The 20,561-nt window shown below is 39.9% G+C and overlaps 2 protein-coding genes across 2 annotated transcripts; both read right to left on the reverse strand.

Annotated features, from left to right (window-relative positions):
* Nucleotides 1–2,675: 2,675 nt before the first annotated feature.
* On the reverse strand, nucleotides 2,676–8,069 carry stoml3a (stomatin (EPB72)-like 3a). The gene is made up of 7 exons (XM_028572831.1): nucleotides 8,021–8,069; nucleotides 7,355–7,458; nucleotides 6,780–6,852; nucleotides 6,482–6,564; nucleotides 6,155–6,358; nucleotides 3,490–3,624; nucleotides 2,676–2,861 (listed from the first exon to the last, which is right to left on the reverse strand). The coding sequence occupies exons 1-7, from the start codon at nucleotides 8,067–8,069 to the stop codon at nucleotides 2,676–2,678; spliced, it is 834 nt and encodes a 277-aa protein (XP_028428632.1).
* Nucleotides 8,070–9,653: 1,584 nt separating this feature from the next.
* On the reverse strand, nucleotides 9,654–20,286 carry slc25a15a (solute carrier family 25 member 15a). The gene is made up of 7 exons (XM_028573336.1): nucleotides 19,788–20,286; nucleotides 19,580–19,671; nucleotides 18,706–18,964; nucleotides 13,116–13,256; nucleotides 12,064–12,239; nucleotides 11,819–11,977; nucleotides 9,654–10,972 (listed from the first exon to the last, which is right to left on the reverse strand). The coding sequence occupies exons 2-7, from the start codon at nucleotides 19,632–19,634 to the stop codon at nucleotides 10,851–10,853; spliced, it is 912 nt and encodes a 303-aa protein (XP_028429137.1). The 5' UTR covers nucleotides 19,635–19,671; nucleotides 19,788–20,286; the 3' UTR covers nucleotides 9,654–10,850.
* Between the last annotated feature and the right edge of the window lie 275 nt (nucleotides 20,287–20,561).

Here is a 20,561-nt window from a genome sequence, read left to right on the forward strand (position 1 = left end):
TGGTGGGCTTTAAGGCTCTGACACACCAACCCGACGGCCGACCATCGGCAGAAAAGGCAGTCGGGCTGATCAGTCGGCTCCCGTCTCTCAAAAAAGTGCCTCGGAACACACCGAAGCGACACCGACCTGAGCGTACGTTCTGCACGTGCGCAAGACATAATACGTCTCCATAACAGCAGGCGGTGCTAATCTGTATTGTCGCCCAAAAAATGAAAACCGGAAATGACGGAACATCTCTCTAGACCTAGTAAACACAGAGCACCCTGTCGTCAGTCATTTTCTTTTATCAGAGAGTGTTGATAGTAGTCAAGAAGGATCGTATAGAATAGAAAATACGATAGTACGGCTAGTAATCAGAAGATACTGGCGTTGTCAGCTCACAGGCTTCTTCTTTCGGAAGAAGCACTGATTCTCTAGTTAAGGGCTAGCACTCCACCAATCAGATTGGTCATTGAGTCCGCCAAAATGAAGGCCGCCAGCTCCTCCGACTGACGACGGCACGGAACACACCGAACAGACTCGGGTCACCGACCTCGCCAGACTGTCCGACGGCCGATAATCGGTTTGGTGTGTCAGAGCCTTTACTGTGTTCTGAAAGGGTGGAAATAATATTTCTCTCCATCAGGTACTCCGATTGCACTGATTGCCGCTGTGTCCTGTGGACATGACTCATTTACTGAATGTTTGTTTGACACTAGAATAAGAGGTTTTGTTTACAGTTTACATCCAATGTCAGAGAAGGTTGGTGTTTGACGTGGAGCTGGGTACTTCTGTTGATTGGACTCCTGTTGTAAAGATTGTATTCAGTATTTCAGAAATTCATGCTCTGGGTAAGTTTATATGAAAGCATGTCTTTATGAGGTTGCCGTGCATTGTTCTTTGTTTTACTTTTCTTGTGAGTTTCATTGATTTATTTGTTGTCCTCCTCGAGATCTGCAATTGTAGCTTAGTTGGTTAAAATATTGTGGTCAGTGATGATGAGACACTAAAGTCTACACTGTATATGTTGCACTTTGTATTTAAGTATTAAATCACAATAAGGAAAAACGTGTACAAATGCGAGTTCAATTTTATTTATAGTAGCAAATCATAACAAGGGTTATCTCAGGACACTTTACAGATAGAGTAGGTCTAGACCACACTCTATAATTTATAAAGACCCAATAATTCCAGTAATTCCCCCCAAGAGCGAGCATTTAGTGCGACAGTGGCGAGGAAAAACTCCCTCTCGGGAAGAAACCTGGGACAGACCCAGACTCTTGGTAGGCGGTGTCTGACGGTGCCGGTTGGGGGTGTGATGAACAGTGGCAATAATAGTCATAATAAAGTTAATGGAACAATGACCAGAAATAGTAGTTGTAGTAGTTCATGGCGTAGCAGGGCACTGCAGGGCGTTACAGGGCACAGCAGAGCATAGCAGGGCGTAGCAGGACGCAGCAGGATGTAGCAGGGCACTGCAGAGCATAGCAGGGTGTAACAGGGCATAGTAGGTCATGGAGCAGGACCACCGGGACAGCTGTAACCATGGTTTAGGTGCCACCCTAATCCAAGGAAACATCCTGGGGAAAAAGAAACGCATAAGGACTCCGGGGAATAAGCTCCCCAATTCTGGTGTGAATAGATCTTTAGAGGTGGGAGTGAGTCACACATGTCACAAGTCTCAAGTCAGTGTGGTGAGAATCACGCAAGTCAAGTCAAGTGTCTCCTGTGGTGTTTGGTGTTTTAAGACGTCGTCTTCCAGGCAGCGCTGCCTGGAAGGCACTAGGATTAGGCAATGGTTAGGGTTAGGTGCCTTGAAGTCGACGTTGGGGGCTTAAAACACCAAGTCACAAGTCACGTCATACAGTCTGAAGTAGGTCAAACATTTATATTTTCCTCCTAGCTAATGTTTAACCAGCCGATTTATTTATCTAAAAAGACACATTCACCTAGCTTTCTTCATAAGATTTGTAGTGAAGGATCAAGTTAGATGTTGTGGTGGTCGTGTCCGTGATTTCTGAGCTGCAGACCTTGCACACTGTTCTCTTCTTACTACGGCCATCGACTATACAGCATAATCCTTGAATCCAAATGTTGGCACGCATTGCACAAAAAATCACCCAGTCATGTTTCAAAAACAAAATGTAACTTCTCAATGTCTTGAAAAGAGCAAATGAAAAAAGAAATGCTACATTAATAAGAAATCAGGTTCCTTCAAGTCATTTGTCTCAAGTCTTGAATACCAATTCAAAGGCAAGTTGTTTATCATTGGATGTCAAGTAATTCTCAAGTCCTAAAATTTGCAACCCTTCTGACTCGAGTCAAGTCGTACGACTCGTGTCCTCCACCTCTGTTAAATCCATAATGATTCTATTTTGCCAATCTTACGAGGGGAAACTTTCTAGAAGAAGTGATAATGCAGACTGCAATGTGTCTTAGACCTTACACTGTCTAAAAGAATACCACTGAAGCTTGTATGAATGAATGAATGAATGAATGAATAAATAATTTTTATTATTGTGTCATGCATAACAAAAAATATGCCCAGCCGAAACAAGTTTACAAAGACACCATTATTCACAGCAAAGGACCAGATACCAGAATAGCAGCATAAATTGCATATAGTAAACAAATAAACCTTCTTGTCATTTTCCCCATGCTTTAACAGTAACAATAACTATATAACAATAATACCATTACTTCATAAAATTCTGCAATATATCCATGGGCATGGGGAAGATGATGGTGGAGTTCTTCTCTGCTGCGATGGTGTGGAGGGTCTGCAGGTATCGCAGCTGGAGAGCAGAGGGGGACTCCGAAATAATCAGAGAGGCTTCTTTCAGAGCCCTGGAGGCATTCATCTCTCCCTCTGCAGAAATGATCTGGAACACACACAGACGATCATTACTTTTTACAAATGTTCCATCTCGGCATCCCTCCTTTTTCACTGTTACAGTGCATAAAGAGGGAAATTAAATGAAATCTTTCAACGCCCTCTTAAGGAGCCAAAATAGTAAGTAGTTATTATTTCAAGACTCCCCATATTTTGGTTCTAGTTCGGATCCACTTATTTTGATTGACAGCTAAGCCATTGATTGGCAAATCGGCCACACCATAGTTATTGTGGGTGTGGTATGATTAATAAAGGGAAGTTGGAAAGGAGTACATTTTTTTGGAGTCCTAGCTTAAGTTGAGACCAAACACAGTTGTTTAACCATCAAATCACCTTGTCTCATCTCATTTCATATCATTAAAGAATCCATCAGTATTTCTTTATATTTATTTTTTTATCTATATTTTCACTCATTCACACACATTAGCCTACAACGTTTTCGTAGGATCATAGAGATTTAATTCTATAGGTATTTTTGACTTATTATTATTTTCAAAACGACAAACGCATGGTGCCTTGATCAGCAACAAAAGAACAAAGGTGCATTAAACCCACTCTTGTATTGCTGGGACAGTGGCTAGGATTTTGAAACGGAACAAAAACTACAGCCTCTTCACCTTGGCTCTGGCCTCCCGGCTGGCTTCTGCCTCTGCTGCCATGGCTCTCTGCAGCTGCTGAGGCAACTTCACATCCTTGATCTCCACACGCTCCACCTTAATACCCCACGGATTAGTGGCCACATCCAGAGATTCCTGCAGGGAAATTAGATAAATCATAGTATAGCATATTGAAAAATGTCATAGTATAGTACGTCAAAAAAAGGTGATATAAAAGTCATAGTATAGTATGTCAAAAGAAGTCATAGTATAGTATGTTGATAAAAGTCATAGTATAGAATGTTAAAAAAAATCATGGCATAGTATATCGCAAAAGGTCATAATATAGTACGTGGAATAAAGTCATAAAAAGTCATAGCATAATATGTCAAAGAAAGTCTGGAAGAACATGTAACCTGCACACAAAAAGGGCCAGCGCAGGCCGGGGATTGGGTCTGCAGTGTCTACTTGCTGGTGCTAGTTGCAGCTGTGCTAACCACTGAGATACCATAGTATTGTAACCTAAAATAGGCAAAGTATTGTATGTAGAAATAAGGTAAGATAAAAAAAAGTAATAGTATAGTTTGTTGAATAAAGTGATAGAAAGTCATAAAAAGTAAAACTGTAAAAAAAGTAAAACTCATTAAAAAGTAATGTAGTATATAAAAAAAATCATAGTATAGTATGTTGAAAAAAGTGATTAAAAAGTCATAGTATAGTATGTAGAAAAAAAAGATAAAAAGTTAAAGTAAAGTACATGTATGTGAAAAAAATTCATAGTATAGTATGTCAAAAACAATTATAAAAAAGTAATGTAGTACATAAAAAAAAGTCATAGTATTGTGTTGAAAAAAGTAATAAAGAATAATAAAGCATGTGGAAAAAAAGCATAGTATAATATGGAAAAAAAGTGATAATAAAGTGATAATATAGAATGTTGAAAAAAGTCATAGTATAGAATGATGAAAAAAGTCATAGTATAATATGTCAAAATAGGGATAAAAAGTCATAGTATAGTATTTTGAAAAAAGTGATATAAAGTCACAGTATAGATTTTCCAAAGAGGTCATAGTATATTATGTTAAAAAAGAGTCAAAGTACAGTATGTGGAAAAAGTGTTAAAGAATTCATGGAAAAAAATGATAAAAAAAGTCATTATGTCGAAAAAAAGTCATTATGTCGAAAAAAAAGTCAAAAAAGGGATAAAAAGTCATAGTATAGCATGTCGACAAAAATGAACCTACAACCAGTGTGGTCTTCCAAACAGCATTCTATCACACTTAACTATCTCATCTGACACACATCAAAAGTGTTTGAATGTCTATTTGACTTCTTCACCTAAATTCACTGCTTGTTTAAAAGGATTGAACTGTCAACCTCAAAATCTTTAGAGATTTGAGGTTGACAGTTCAAACCTTAAGATGTTAAGCATCTTATCTTGCTGAGCTATCTGGGAAGCCTGAAAAGAGCTAGTTTGATGTTGTATTTATTGTTAACATACAGGACAGGAAATGAAAAATCTCTCAAGACTGAACTGGCGATTGATCCTTCAACCTCAGATTGTGTAGTATAAGTTGAGTCAGCTCCTCATCTTGGTTAGCTATCCTCAAAGCTTTCTTTTGAATTGTTCTTTCAATAAGTTGCTGTACAGTAGTATAGGATGGCAAAAAAATACTTAATATACTGTAGTATGATGAAAAAAGTGATACAAAATTATAGTATAGTATGTCAAAAAAAGTGATGAAAAAGCCATGTTATATATGGTTGCTCAGTCTGTAGGGAGTTGGGTTGGGAGCTGGAAGGTTGATGGTTCAAGTCCCCATATGGACCAAAGTATGGTGGTGGATTGGTGCTAGTTCACCTCCTACCAAGGTACTCTTGAGCAAGGCACTGGACCCCCAACTGCTTGTGGCACCTGTCCATCAACATCTCTCCATTAGTTCTCGAATAGGGACTGAGCATATGTGTGTGTAATTCAGGCCTGTGTGTAATGTGTATAATAACAGTGTAACACTGTAATTTCCCTTGTGGGATTAATAAAGTATACATTATTATTATTATATCAAAAAATAGTCATAGTCATAGTATATTAAGAAAAATTGATTAAAAAAAACAACTAAAGACTAGTAGTACTGAGTAGTGTTTTTCAGTGTTATTAATTGTTTTAACAACAATAATTTTTAACCCTATTGTCCATTCTATGGACATATTTTACATTATAGTTCATTATCCATCTAGGTTTTCAGGGTTCTGAAAAGCACAGTGATTGTCCTCTCTGCTATGCTTTCCTTTCAAATGTACGAATTGTGCACCTTGTCAAAACGCAAACAAATCATCGTAAGGTAACTCTAAAGTATGCTGCACGAGCTGTTGGGAGAATGTTGATGGGCTACACATTGTATTCAAACTGTAAGCTCTTAGAAAAACACACAGTAACTTTAGTGTTTGGATGAAGACTAAAACAGAAGTAGTTGGTGTGTTTTGTTGTGCCTACAATGTCAAAAAGAATTCTAAATAATGAAGGGGTCACTGGAACACAAATTAATTTAGATTTTGTGTTCAACCATTCCTTTTAAATCTTTTTAGAGTTACAAAATAAACAAAAAATCCCAATGCTTCTTTTCTGCCCCCCCCCCCCCCCCACCCCAGCTCCTCATAAACCCTATTACCTAGAGTGTACCCTCACCTGCATACTGTGCGATATGCCCTCTCTGTCAGACAGCAGTTCTGCAAGGTTTTTGGTACCAAGTACATTCCTAAGGGTGGTTTGAGCAAGCAGCCGTGTAGACGAGTGTGCGTTGGACACATTGGCCACAGATGAGATGGGGCAGTGTATGCGGAAGTACACCACGCCATCCACAGACACTGTCACGGAGTCTCTGGTTAGGATCTGCAAGGTAGAAAGCTACAATTAAGACATTATATAGACAAGCTTGGATACAGGAGAGACACAAATGATATTCCCACACTTGATGTAAATACAACAAATGCAAACAAATAAATAAAAATGTACCTCTTGCGGAGGGATGTCAAAGGACACAGTTCTCAGATCGACCTTCACAAGGGTATCCGTGCAAGGCAGAACAAAGAAAAGTCCTAGAAAGACATGTATACCTGCTTAGCGCTCTTTGAACACTGACTTGCTATTCCTTGAGCCTTTTCTTTCAACCAAGAGCACCATGTAGTGGGTTCAACAAATGCAACCAATAGTTCATTAAGTTCATTTGGACGTCAGTACCAAATAGATCATAGTATGTAAAACTTTCTAAGCAGACTTTTTTTTCATGTATGTAACACATTCAGTGACAGACCTGGCCCTTTAGGTTTCCTGCCGGTGATCCGGCCGAGTCTAAAAATGACGGCTCGCTCATACTCCTTCACTATCTGGATGTTAGAAATAAAGCCAGAAAACATGAGAAAAAACAACAAACAAATTAGCGTAATGGTGGTTTCTTTCAGAGCTCAGCCACTGTGCATAACACGTGCACATTTCATCCTTGGATTGGCCAACAATGCATTTTTGTGAATCCGTTTAAAAAGTATCCTCTCTGAACAGATGCTGTGAGTCACCCTGCCTAAATGCTCCTGGTTCTGTGTGTCACCTGTCCCCTTTATATATAAAATTGAAAAGTTCTTTACTCAAAACAGCTTCTAAACTGTTTTGGCCAGACTGATACAATTAGTTAAAGCCTTTTCTGCCAAAAATTCACGAGGGAAATTTTTTAAACTTGGTCGAAATTTGAAAAATTGTCACAAAAAACGGTCTAATTCCAGAGCAGTGAATACTGACATAAAGGCCCTGGCAAGTCCAAAACAAAGACATCTGTATAGGCATAAACAAATACTGGTCAATCCACTTCAATAGTGTCCTGAGAATATACTCTACCTTAACACACATAAATATTGTGAGCGGGAAGGTCGCTGTTACAAAGAGGAGGGATATGAGGACCAACAGCCAACCGAAACATCCCAGTCCCCTTGTGTTTTTAGCTGTAGAGAGTAAAAAAAAAAACACTTTACAAACTTGCATTGACTGTCGAGTCCGAGTCAGTCCCAGTGTTTGAGTCCAACTTCGAGTCACCCAAAGGATAGTCCGAGTCTCGTCCGAGTCAAGTCACCGTTACCTGATCACAAGTTCAGACAGTAAGACTCAAGTCTAAATTTGGAACACTATTTCAAGCAGTAAACTTGGATTTGGATTGGAATGTGGATTGGTTTTGTATTATATTTAAATCCAAAATAAAATTACCAAAAGATTTGGTAAACATACATTTAAAAAAATTCATACAAATGGAATCCCAATTTAGGGTCTGAATCCGGTTTGATTGGACTAGATGCTAGTGTGCCAGCCAATCAGTATAACAGATAATTAATATATATTTTTCTTTCTTCTTTTGGTATTTTTGCTAGTTTTCTCCTTCTCTTCTCCTTCCCTTCCTGCTTGCACCATATATTGTAGTGCTGTAACGTTGTATTATTAGTGTGTAACATTTAAAAAAGAGACATATAATATATATATAACATAAATTTAAAGATCATATAAAGTATTTACCTTCGACATTCTCCACAGCGTTGATCTCCATTTTTCCTTGTGTAACCATGTCGGACGTGCTGGCCGTTGTTGAGATCATAAGTCCATTTGTCGTCAGGTGCAAGTGGAGTGGCGCTGCACCTGTTTACCTGTCCATTCTCCCTGCAGGGTGTGGCCTGTCTCCTGCCCTCATCACCTGACACACACACACACACACACACATACAAACAGACGTGTGCCAGCAGGTAACATAACCCCCAGAGCCTAACCAGCCCCTATGTGGGTCCTGTATTGGAAAGATTAAAGCTCAGCTATTGTGCTTTTCCATTATACTCTTACATTCATTTCCAGGAGTCTGACACCTGCTGAGGGCAGCTAATGAATAAACAATAGGTGGCATGCAAGTCATGAAACATGAGCGCTAGTGCAGGCACAGGGAGATGTGAGCGTGCTCATGTCTGTCCTCCCTCATAATGGAAATTTACCTATTCATCCGTCTATTGTCATCCCCTTGATCCAGGTTCAGGTCGCAGTGGCAAAAGGTCAAGTATGGTGGCCCAGACGTTCCTCTCCCCCAGGAGGCATCCATACCAGATGCCCGAAGCACCTCATCTGGCTCAGAAATGTACCCAAATTTAAATATAAATTTATATACTGTATATATATATATATATATATATGTATATATATATATATAATGTAGATAATAATCACAGTATGTAAAATCCAAATCATTTCTCAGATGTCAATGTGTACAGTAAACAGTGTGTGTGTGTCTGAGCTATGGAGTCAAAACAAACTCGTGAGCTGCTTGTTCCCATCTTTCTTCAGTGAGGTCCCGCATGATACTTGGTTGGTCATGTTGGTCATGTGACAGTCAGCTCACTCAATGCATGATGGGTGCGCGTGATCCCAGCTTTAGTTATTCACGACATGACACACAACAGGCCCGCAGGCTCGTTTGTGGGTTTAAAATGCAACCCAGATCAACGTGTTAGTTTCAGGATTTTTATGTAAATGGGGGACGTTTGAGAAACAGAAAGAAATCGACTGTATGTGTGTGTACCTACCGTCTATGGTGTGGTCTCAGGGCTGTTTTATATTCAATCATGCAAGACCACTCATAATTTCTAGCAGTTGCATTTTTTTAAACTTATTTCCAAAAAATACAAATTCACTTAAAAAAAATATACTTATTTAAGGTTTTTATTCTTTTGTCTTTAATTCCAAATTTTAAACTACAACTTTAATAATTATAATCAGAAAAAATATACTTTCTTTTTGCAGCTTTACTTTGTTTTGTCCAATTTTCGACCCAGACATCGTGGACCATGATGAAATGTATTCACAGCAGGAAAAGTATACCAATAAAACTGATGGATTTTAAGATTAAAACTTTATTTGAATTGACTGTGGCCAGCACTGTAGACAGTCCTGGGATACCAATAGCACCAATATGTTTAGGTATGATACGATCCAACTTTTATTGTCAGCCAGGGCTGAAATTCTTTTTGCATCCCTGGGAAGCTCATATAAAAAAAGAGGACACAGACATACATACAGACATACATAACACATACATAATAGCACATAGTACATAATAGCACCAAAGGACATACACCAAACATTACCACAAATGACATAAACACCCAAGTAAGGAAACAAAGTATATTTGTATAACAAAGGAAAATGACATGAACATACACATAGACAAGGTCTTGGAGACTTATAACCCTGAATAAATATTGCACTGGATTTAATGTAGCTGGTTTAATGATAGGATAGATTGATGTATTAAAGAGTTTTTAAGTCTGTTGTTGTTGAAATAATGAACTCTAAAGCGTCTGTTTGAAGGCAGAAGCTGATATTCACTGTGCAAAACATGTCAGAGTCATTTGAAATGTTCCTGGCCAGTCTGAGCATACTATTATTGTGAGCTTCCTGAAAGGAGTGTCCTATAATCTATCAACACATTTTAATTTGATCAAATAGCTTTGTTTTATTTTGAACTGATAGGCTACTCAGCCAAGCAGTGCTACAATAGAGCATGACACTCGGAATTACTGATGTGAGAAACAAAGAAATGATTTGGCTACTAGCTCCAAAGGATCTCAATCTACGGAGAAAATAAACACTGTTGTAATTTTTTTGCAGATAAATTCTATATGAGAGGTCCCTGAGAGATTTCTGTCTATCATGACGCCCAGATATTTGTAGACTGGAGACTTGACTGATTACTGAAATGTGAATCATCACTGGGGGCAGTTGACAATTCGGAGGTTTTCCAAAGATAATTTCCTCTGTCTTCACAGTGTTAATAATGAGAATTGACCCTCCAGAAACCACACACCCCCTACCGTTCTGGCAGTGAAATGCACCGCGATGCAAAGAAACGCGTTCAACCCCAAAATCATTATATTCTTTGGGACATTGTTTTTTGGGGCCTAATGTGAGATGTTTTCCACGCTAAAGGGATGGTGTGTGTGTCAACTGACAACTGAAAGATGGATTGCCACACAGGGTGCTAATTCCCAGTCAAAAGATTTTAGTATATGTGCACTGCTGTGGTCAGGCCCTAATGCCTTCTTTGGGTTGTTGCGCTGGAAAGTACCCCTGACCTCCTCCACAGTTATGACAATCCTCTCAGCGTCAGAGGGTGTAATGGTTTTAATTACATTTACACATTCCTCACAGTGGCCAGTAGAGTAGACAGAAAAAAATAAATAAAAATCATTTAGCTCATAATCAAACAGGACACAATAAAAACGTTTGGTCATCTCATTTTAAAAATACAAGGGGACAAGGCAGTGTTTCGGCACCATACTTTCTTCAGTTGTAAAGATCCTCCACATCATTCACCAGCTGTCTTCATCATGAACTTGCGGCTGACCTCATAAGCCAGGAAGAGGGCTCCATTGGCAGGGAAGGTGCGTATCATGGTAGGAGTCAGGCCCGAGTACAGAGCAGTGAACCCTGTGGAACAAGAGAGATCCCCACAGGTGGTTAGGGTTAGTAATAAGTAACAAGATGCATTCACACTTTACGTCACAGTAAGACTTTTCAAAGTCTTAAAGGTCCAATATTGTGAAAAGAGAGATTTCCATGTCTTTTTTTTATTATAAAGCAGGTCAGGGAGCTTTATAAATATTGTGAAAGTATCAAAAGGCTCAAATCCACAGAGAAATGCACCCAGCCTCTATTTAGGAGCTGTGCCTTTAATCGAGCCATTAGGACTTCCGTACGGTTGTAATGTCACAACTATACTTTATAAAGGTAGAAAGGGCCAAGACAGATGTAAGTATAAACCTCAAAATGAGCAAATATGGGACCTTTAAATTTGTAGCTCCCCTATTAACCCAATAAGGGCTAGTTTTGTACTTTTCACTCAGGTTTTATGTCAATAGGAGGCTTAAGGTGTAAATGTTTGCCTGTTTACACAGACTTTCAAAGTCAAAAAGTTACGCACTAAATGAACGTCTAAGGTGGTTATGAACTGAATGGGAGGGACAAGTCTAGACAGTAATCGTGTGTTTGCATCAGCACTGTTCTCTACTGAACCAAGGTTATTCCCAAAAAGCCAAATTATACAGTTGCTGTCTTTCGAACTATGATTGTATGGTCATGTGATGTAAACCAGTCAGTTGTGTTCCCCTGTTGTCGCAAATATGGTCTGGATGTAGAAACTTTAGAGGCATTTAAGCGACATTGAGTCTTTGAAAAGCGCTATATAAATTAAATGTATTATTATTATTATTATTATTTGAACAACAGGCAAAAACGTATCATTTTCATCTGGTAAAATGCACGTTCAAATCTTACCTTCAGTGCGTATGATGCCCATGAAGGTCTTCATGAAGCCCTCTTGTCTCCCAGCTAGAGAGTACACCTGGATCCTGGACTTCACACAGTCTATGGGATAGACTATCAACCACAGACAAGCTCCCCCAAATCCACCGCTGAACATGAGTGGAAGAACACCTGCAAGGACCAAAATGATTGTGTGGGTGCAGATCACAGAACCAAGTCTACATACATAATACATACATAAAACGATATAACCATACCTATACTGTCCTTTTCCGTGCCCATGTGCTGCGCAAATTTAGACCGACACATTTCATAGGCTCCAAAGAAGCAGAAGTAACCTGGTATCTCCCTCACCATGGTGGATGTCAGGCCATGGTAGAAACCCAGGGGGCCGTCTGTCTTCAACACTGTCTTCACTACGGCCCACACTGTGCTGAAGTCACACCACAAAACACAGTCAAAAGTGTATAAAATTATACTGAAACTGAACATGTTATTACACATTATTTTGGTCAATATTGAAATGGTGATTATTTACAACCCAGTCTCACGGCAGTTCGTCAAATGGTCACGTTATTTAATCTATTGATTCATAACATTTTTCTCGTTTTTTTCGTGGTGGTCAGGACGTTTGTTAAACTAATGTATTTAAATGGGAAGCATCTTTTGTTATCACAGCATGACTATGTTAGCGAGTAGTATGATATGCCGAAAATCCGCATAGGGGGGTTGGTTGGGGTGGTGGATGGGTCAAACAACACAGGACTTTCACCCCGGAGACCGGGGATCGTGGCCCGCGTGGGACCTTTCCTTTCCCCGCTCTTCTTTTCCTAAACCCAACCGTCCCGTTGTTGTCGCGCGTCCCCCAGAGACCGCGGATTGTGTCCCGGCATGTGACGTGTCCTTTCCCCGTACTTCTTTTCCTAAACCCAACCTCCGTATAGATGCTTCCCATTACGTGCTGACCACCACGTACATAAATCAATAGATTAAAAATAACGTGACCATTTCACGAACTGCCGTGAGACCGGGTTGTTATTTAACACGATTACTCATTGACTTTTGGAAAGATGTTACATTTATTTAAAGTAAAAAAAAACAGTGAAACAGTTAAACAAATCAACATTGAAAACACCTTGAACAGTGAAATTTACCTTCATGCTTTTCCCGTTTGTTTTTTTTTTCATTCTGAACACAATAGAATTTCCTTAATCAATCAAAATAATTGATCTTTAGGTGCCAAAATCGTAATTGCGATTAAAATTTGATTAATTGCACAGCCCTACATTCTCTTTTTGGTCACACTAACCTTCTCTGTCCGCTTGCGATCCTGCCAGATGCTTCCATTTCGTGCATGGCCTGCAGGCGACATTTCACCAGCTCGGTGGGGCATATCGCCATGGAGGAGAAGATGGAGGCTAGAGACCCTGCGGATGCCTTCTGAATATCACTGATGAGCAATGAAAAGAAGTACAATAGAAGAAAAGAATAATAAGTTGGGTTTTTTTTAAAGTTTTTTTTTGTGGATTTCACATTACGTTTTCAGCTGCCTAATCTGACAACCCCTATGTAAAGTTTCTGGGGGGGCGCCACTGCACATCAACTGACAAATTCTATTTCTCTCAGCTTGAACTACATCTGATACTTCAACTTCCCTGAGTGACTATGCTTAAATGAACACTTCAGCTTCATTCAGTGCTCACACAAAAACGGAATCTTCAACTTGTTACAGGACTTGCTTTGCGCAGGAAGTCTACCTACCTCGGTCTTTGGCAGGGCTGCCCACTCCTAGTCAATTAATCGACTAATCGGTCATTTTGGTCTAAGTCAATGAAGATTTCTTTAGTCGTCGTTGTTATGATTTTTCATGCTGAATGACTTATTTCCAAGAAACCTATGAGCATATCTCTGGTAAATGCAAGATTTAAAGTGTTGCTTTTGCATGATTCTTTGTGGACAAACTTAGTTTTACAGATCTGTCGATTAAATCAACTAATTGATTATTTGACAAAATCATGTGTGTTAGTCGCCAAAGAATTTCTTTAAATCGAGGACAGCCTCAGGCTTTAGGATTACCCAGGACATTTCAATTCTTAAATAAAAACATACATTCCTGGGGTGACCGCTAGCTCACACAGTAGAGTGGGCACCCCATGGAGTCCTTAGCAGCGGCCCGGGTTTGAATCCAACCTGCGGCCCTTTGCTGCGTGTCATCCCCTCTCTCTCCCCCATTTCCTATCTATCTGTACTATCTGAGAAAGAAAAGCCCCCAAAAAATAACCTTTAAAAAAAACATAAATTCTGTCCTAACCACAAATACCGGGTCATTTGCTCTGCTGTAGTCTGCTGACACACAGATGCCCCGCATGTCTTTGAAAATGAAGTGCACTAAATGGAGAAGCATCCTATGAATGTACCCAAATTGATTTCCTTGGACTATGGTTTCTGGTTCAGATCTGATAGAATTGAGGCTTCAGAGCACAAGGTAACCTTCTCATTAAATGCCAAGGGACTGATTCCTGGGCTGGCTACACACCATCCCCATCTAATATTTTTACATCCAATTACAGGAAGCATGTTGTTCCTCGTCACGTTGTTTTATCTTTTCTCGAGATGATCACTGTTCAGTTTGTCAGTTGAATCTCAGCAATGTAAAAGAGTTAACTGGTTATATTATAATTAATATATATATTATGGATAAGTTAGCATTTGGATTAAACAAAAAACATTTTGAAAACATTTTTAAAATACCCTTTTTATTTTTTTAAAGGCTTCAAAAGGTCTCCTCTTGAAGCTGAATTATTCTCAATAATTTTGCCTTAAAGGGGTGATAGAATGCAAAACCGATTTTACCTTGTCATAGTTGAATAACGACAGTTTGGTGGGTAAATAGGACATACATAGAAGGTCAAAATCCCATTGACACCCCTTTACTATGATAATCAAACTGCCGCTGAAAACTGGCGAATCTCAACAAAGCTAGAAGTTGACGTCAACATCCCAGGACCTGTACCTTTGTCACGCCCATGGATGTATTAAGAGAACGGTCACGCCCCAACATTTACATAGGCTACACAACTGACCTGAGATCAGGTAGTCTTCTGAATCTAGGTCGCGCAGATCTCTGCTATTCCATTACAAAATTCGCTTCTGAAACTTTTTTATGTGAGAAATCAACTATGTAAAGCTCAAATATGGGCCGTTTTACGAAAATTGATGGCTAATTGCAAATTTTGTCCGACTGTGTCGGAGTTCAGCGACCAGTGCTGCCTGGGTTACTACATCGCCGCCCTGCCTGTCCTCCTTCACAGACCCCGGCTTGCTGTGAGCTAGATTGAGCTCCGTCACGGCCGGCAGCCCGCGGTGCTCAATACCCACGCATACTCACCCTTTCTGGGTGACTGGACTATCAAACGCCGGTGCCCTGACAGAGCTCCAGGGCCTGCATCTCGCTGTTCTCCCTCCCCTCTTCCTGCTAAATGGCCGGTGTGCGTGACAGAGCACGGTCAGCAAGCTTGTTAAGCAGTTAATCTTATAATGGATATGTGTGTTGAGTTATTTAAACAAATGATCGACAAACGCCTCTTGTCCGCGAGTCTCATTGATAGAGCCCGCGGTGAGCTGGAGTCCATCAATGAGAGCTAGCTAGCCTCCTCCTAACGAGACCTCTGAAATTCACAAAAATGCATTAAATTGAAATCTGAAATCGGTGTTAGCTAAGCCTTGTAAGACCTTGGGGAACCTGTAATATGCATGCCATGATGAAATTCAAACTGTAAATATACTATAGTTATGCCAAAAGTGTCGCTAGCTAGCCGCAATCGCTTCCCATTGTATTGAATGGGACACATAGCTAGCTAGCTGCCCCTCCTAACAGGACCCCTCATGTTCATAAAAACGCCTTAAATTGAAATCGGACACAACGGTTAGCTTTGTAAGACCTTGGGGTAGCTGTGATATAAGTGCCGTGACGAAATTCAAACTGTAAATACACTATTGTTATGCCGGCATACATGTCTCAAAAATATGTCTCAAAAATAAAAGGCAAGTTCCACCTTTTTGATGAGCTGGATCAGATCCTCTGTCAAAGGCCTATCGTAGCTTCCTTGGCTTCTAATATTAACAACAACAACAACTACTTTTGTCTAGCAAAACTTTGTTCGCAAAAGTTTGCTTGAATCTTGTGCGATTTAGTGCAAAAATGAATGGAAACACCTTAAAATGTCTCAAATCAATTCGATATACCAATTTAATCGCAAAACAGCATGTGACGTCATTACGCACGGGTTTTTATTCAAAACAGAACAAAACAAATATTGTCTTCACTCGAGTTTCTGTGTGCGAAAGTCGCCAGACGACACAATCTACTGAACATAGTCACACTGAGAAATCCAGAGAGAGTTGTGTGGAGCTGAGAGTCTTAATTAGCTTTGTAGCAACTCATTTGGCAATGGCTTGAATGTCTACCTACCTCAGTGTTTAGCAGGGCTGCCCACTCTTAGTCAATTGATCGACTAATTGGTCGATTTGGTCTTAGTCTACGAAGATTTCTTTAGTTGTTGTTTTTATGATTTTTCATGCTGAATGACTTATTTCCAAGAAACCTATGAGCATACATTATCTCTGGTAAACGCAAGTTTCCAAGTGTTGCTTTTGCATGATTCTTTGTGGAGAAACTCAGTTTTACTAGCCTAGAAATCTAGACTCCCCCTCGTGGCAGCAAATTTATTTGGCAGCCAGGGGGGGTCTAGGCACTCTCCGTTGACCTTCAAGCTGCAAAAACCAAATTTTTACATCGTGTATAGAGTCGTTGGGCGGGGTTTATGGCTGCTGCTGCTGAGAACAGCGGACTTCTGGAAGACTTGGAGTTAAGCTTTTCTTTGATAAAAGAACAAAGAACGGCACAGAAATCATTCTTAAAAAAGGAAGATGTGTTCGGAGTTTTGCCGACCGGATACGGCAAAAGTTTAATCTATCAACTAGCTCCGCTACCTTCTTCGTTGCTCTGCCTGGTTGTAGCGCTATCCTATTACGTGCAGAGGGAATTTGAAAGACAACCGTTTATCCCGCCCCTCGGATCGAGCTCCGTCAATGGTGAGTTCGTTAGTCGCCAAAGAATTTCTTCGATCGAGGACAGCCTCAGGCTTTAGGATTACCCAGGACATTTCAATTCTTAAATAAAAACATACATTCCTGGGGCAACCTCTAGCTCACACAGTAGAGTGGGCACCCCATGGAGTCCTTGGCAGCGGCCCGGGTTTGAATCCAACCTGCGGCCCTTTGCTGCATGTCATCCCCTCTCTCTCCCCCATTTCCTATCTATCTGTACTATCTGATAAAGAAAAGCCCCCCAAAAATAACCTTAATATTAATATAAATTCCTTCCTAACCACAAATACGGGGTCATTTGCTCTGCTGTAGTCTGCTGACACACAGATGCCCCGCATGTCTTTGAAAATGAAGTGCACTAAATGGAGAAGCATCCTATGAATGTACCCAAATTGATTTCCTTGGACTATGGTTTCTGGTTCAGATCTGATAGAATTGAGGCTTCAGAGCACAAGGTAACCTTCTCATTAAATGCCAAGGGACTGATTCCTGGGCTGGCTACACACCATCCCCATCTAATATTTTTACATCCAATTACAGGAAGCATGTTGTTCCTCATCACGTTGTTTTATCTTTTCTCGAGATGATCACTGTTCAGTTTGTCAGTTGAATCTCAGCAATGTAAAATATTTAACTGGTTATAATGGTTTACAGTATGGATAAGTTAGCATTTGGATTAAACAAACGTTTTTATTTTAACTTGCTAAGATATATTTACTATAAGAGAGAAGAAGGCTTCAAAAGAGACCTTTTGAATCCTTCTTCTCTCTTATAGTAAATATATCTTAGCAAGTGTACTCAAATTCAGAAGGGAAAAGCTCGGAGTTGTTAAAAATGGTAATACGTCCTTAGAGGCAGGGTGTTGGGATTGTGCGCAGCCTGAGAGAAAATCCTGCAATGCAAAATCTGCATTTTCAGGTCTAAAAATAACTTCTTTTTATTTACAGATGATTCTCAGAGAAAACCAACTAAAACAGTTGGAGATATGGCAATAAGTGACATTGCTCTTTGTAGTGAAGTCAACGTTAATTGAGTTTAAAGGTTAGTTTGCCCTGTTTGATCTGCTATTCCCTGCAGTGCCCTGCTACGCCATGAACTAATACGACTACTATTTCCAGTCACTGTTCCATTATCTTTATTATGACTATTATTGCCACTGTTCATCACACCCCCAACCGGCACCGTCAGACACCACCTACCAAGAGTCTGGGTCTGTCCCAGGTTTCTGCCTAAAAGGGAGTTTTTCCTCAACATGGTCGCACTAAATGCTCGCTCTTGGGGGAATTACTGGAATTGTTGGGTCTTTGTAAATTATAGAGTGTGGTCTAGACCTACTCTATCTGTAAAGTGTCTTGAGATAACTATTGCTATGATTTGATACTATAAATAAAATTTAATTGAACTTGATACAAGTTTAAAGAGTTCTATGCTAGGGTGCAGCAAAGGATTCATTTTGTTAGAGATTTATCTCTCAGTTATTACCCAGTAGTGCATGGTGGAATGCTTTACTGCACAGAGTGTGGATAGAGGAAGCAGCACATCATGGAGGACATGGAAGGGAATATGGACAAGACGAGGAAATGTGAACCTTTGAAAATGTCATTAGCAGGAAAAACGTATGACCAAGACAAACTCACTGATGCTCTGGAAACTAACTAAAGAACTACAGTCTTGGTTCATACTGTATTTGTTGTGTCGTACAATACTAATATGTCAAATGTTGCTCCTCGCCACAGCAAGTTATGGAGATTACTGTAGAATGGATAAATAAATACTATGAAATGTCAAACCTGAGACCTGCTCCTTTATCCATCCTGGACACAAAGCGGATGGCATCCTGGCAGAGACCATAACTCAAGAAGAGCACAGCATTCTCACTGATGTTGGCTATGAGGGCCGGGCTCGAGCCTTTGTAGAGACCACGTAGTCCCACCTGCCTGAAGGTGGATGTAAAGCAGTGGATGAAGCCGCGGTACATGGTGGGGAACGTCTGCATCTTCACCTTCGTGGTGTCAAAGGGCTGACCACTCAGCACACAAGCTGTTCCACCTGAGGAAGGATTTCAAGAGGCGTCTGACTGTGTTGAGAATGAATAAGTGACATACAACTGATGTCACAAGTTATCAGAGCCAAAGTGCCCAAAGCAGAGCCCAGGAATTGAAAGTTCTCATACCCCTAATAGAAGGAAAAGTGTGCTATGTGTTATCCTTAAGCAGTTTATCAAAAACACTGAGAATGGACTAGATCACGTGTCAAACTCAACAAAATCTAAATCCCCCCCTCGCAAATTTTGATCAGGCCCGCATATCAATTTAGATTCACAATACATTTGGGCCCGCCTAGATGTGCGGCAAACCAAAAAAGAGATGTTTTTCAAACTGTAATAACGCAACATTTAAAGCAGAGTTTGGCAGATTTGCCCACTTTGAGACTCAGACATTCCCACACATCCAGTGAGTTTGTATATTCATACCTGTGTAACAGGTTTTGCTTGACTTGCTAAACTCTATGATGGCTAAGTAACTTTTTTGCTGAAATTTTAGGGCGCTATGTAGGTAGATAGATAGATAGATAGATAGATAGATAGATAAGATAAGATAAGATAGATAGATAGATAGATAGATAGATAGATAGATAGATAGGTCTGATTCATAGTTAACCCACCTATTGCTCCAGCAGAAAAGTCGATGATTGCCTGGATTACGGGATGTGGAGCCATTATGATTTATTAAATGCTGTCAATCTGAAAGTTGGAGCTATTTAACAAATAAAGAACAAGAAAGTCACATTAGACTTGGTATCGAAGACTACAGATACAAGGTAGGTTAATTCAATATTTCAGTGAGAAGATCCGGACAAACTTTATGCTCACCTATAGTCTCCTCGCCCTCTGAATCTTTGCTTTCCTCACACTTATTTATTGCACTACAGGCTGTCCGCGCGATGCTCCACGTTGGCACAAATTGAGCTCGACTTTGTCCAGTAGCAAGACTCAACTAAACTCTATCACGGAATACTTGTTGCCATATGAGCATCTTAATGAGCAAAGTGAGACACAGATTTCCAGGAACGCATGGCAATGTTCAAATGTCCTTTGAATTCACCCATGGCCGGAGTGTCCTGCGGGAGTGTAAAGTTCTTCCGCTTTCTCTGCGACGTCTTATGAAATCTATAGGCGGATTGCAAGGTCGCTCCTTCCGTGCGTAAAAGTGTGCACTTTACGCACACCAAGCGCACAATGATTTGCATCTTAAGCTATCCGGAGGAAGCCACAAAAATACAGGAAACTATTTATTTTAACCACGAAATTAAAGAATGTTAATTAGGCGTTGGCTATAATTAGACTGTGGAATCGACATAGGGTAGTCTACTTCCTGCCTTTAATACAACTGCCAACATCATGTGACTGTTGGCACTGCCGAGATTATTTTTGATTGGATATTCGTTCTCTATCTTTGCTTGAAGTAATTATTCAAATTAAAATGTATTTGGCAATTCATTTTATTTTGAAACTAAGTAGGCTCTTGTACATGTTCTATTTTTCTTTTCCTTTTAACTCATATCTTCACATTTTATTTGATAGCTGATAAATTACAGCACAGAGTAGCTGATGAGTAAATGGAGCACTGATGATAAATAATCAACT

This window comes from Perca flavescens, chromosome 3 (assembly GCF_004354835.1).
Source record: "Perca flavescens isolate YP-PL-M2 chromosome 3, PFLA_1.0, whole genome shotgun sequence".
In the NCBI taxonomy this organism is placed as follows: Eukaryota; Metazoa; Chordata; class Actinopteri; order Perciformes; family Percidae; genus Perca; species Perca flavescens.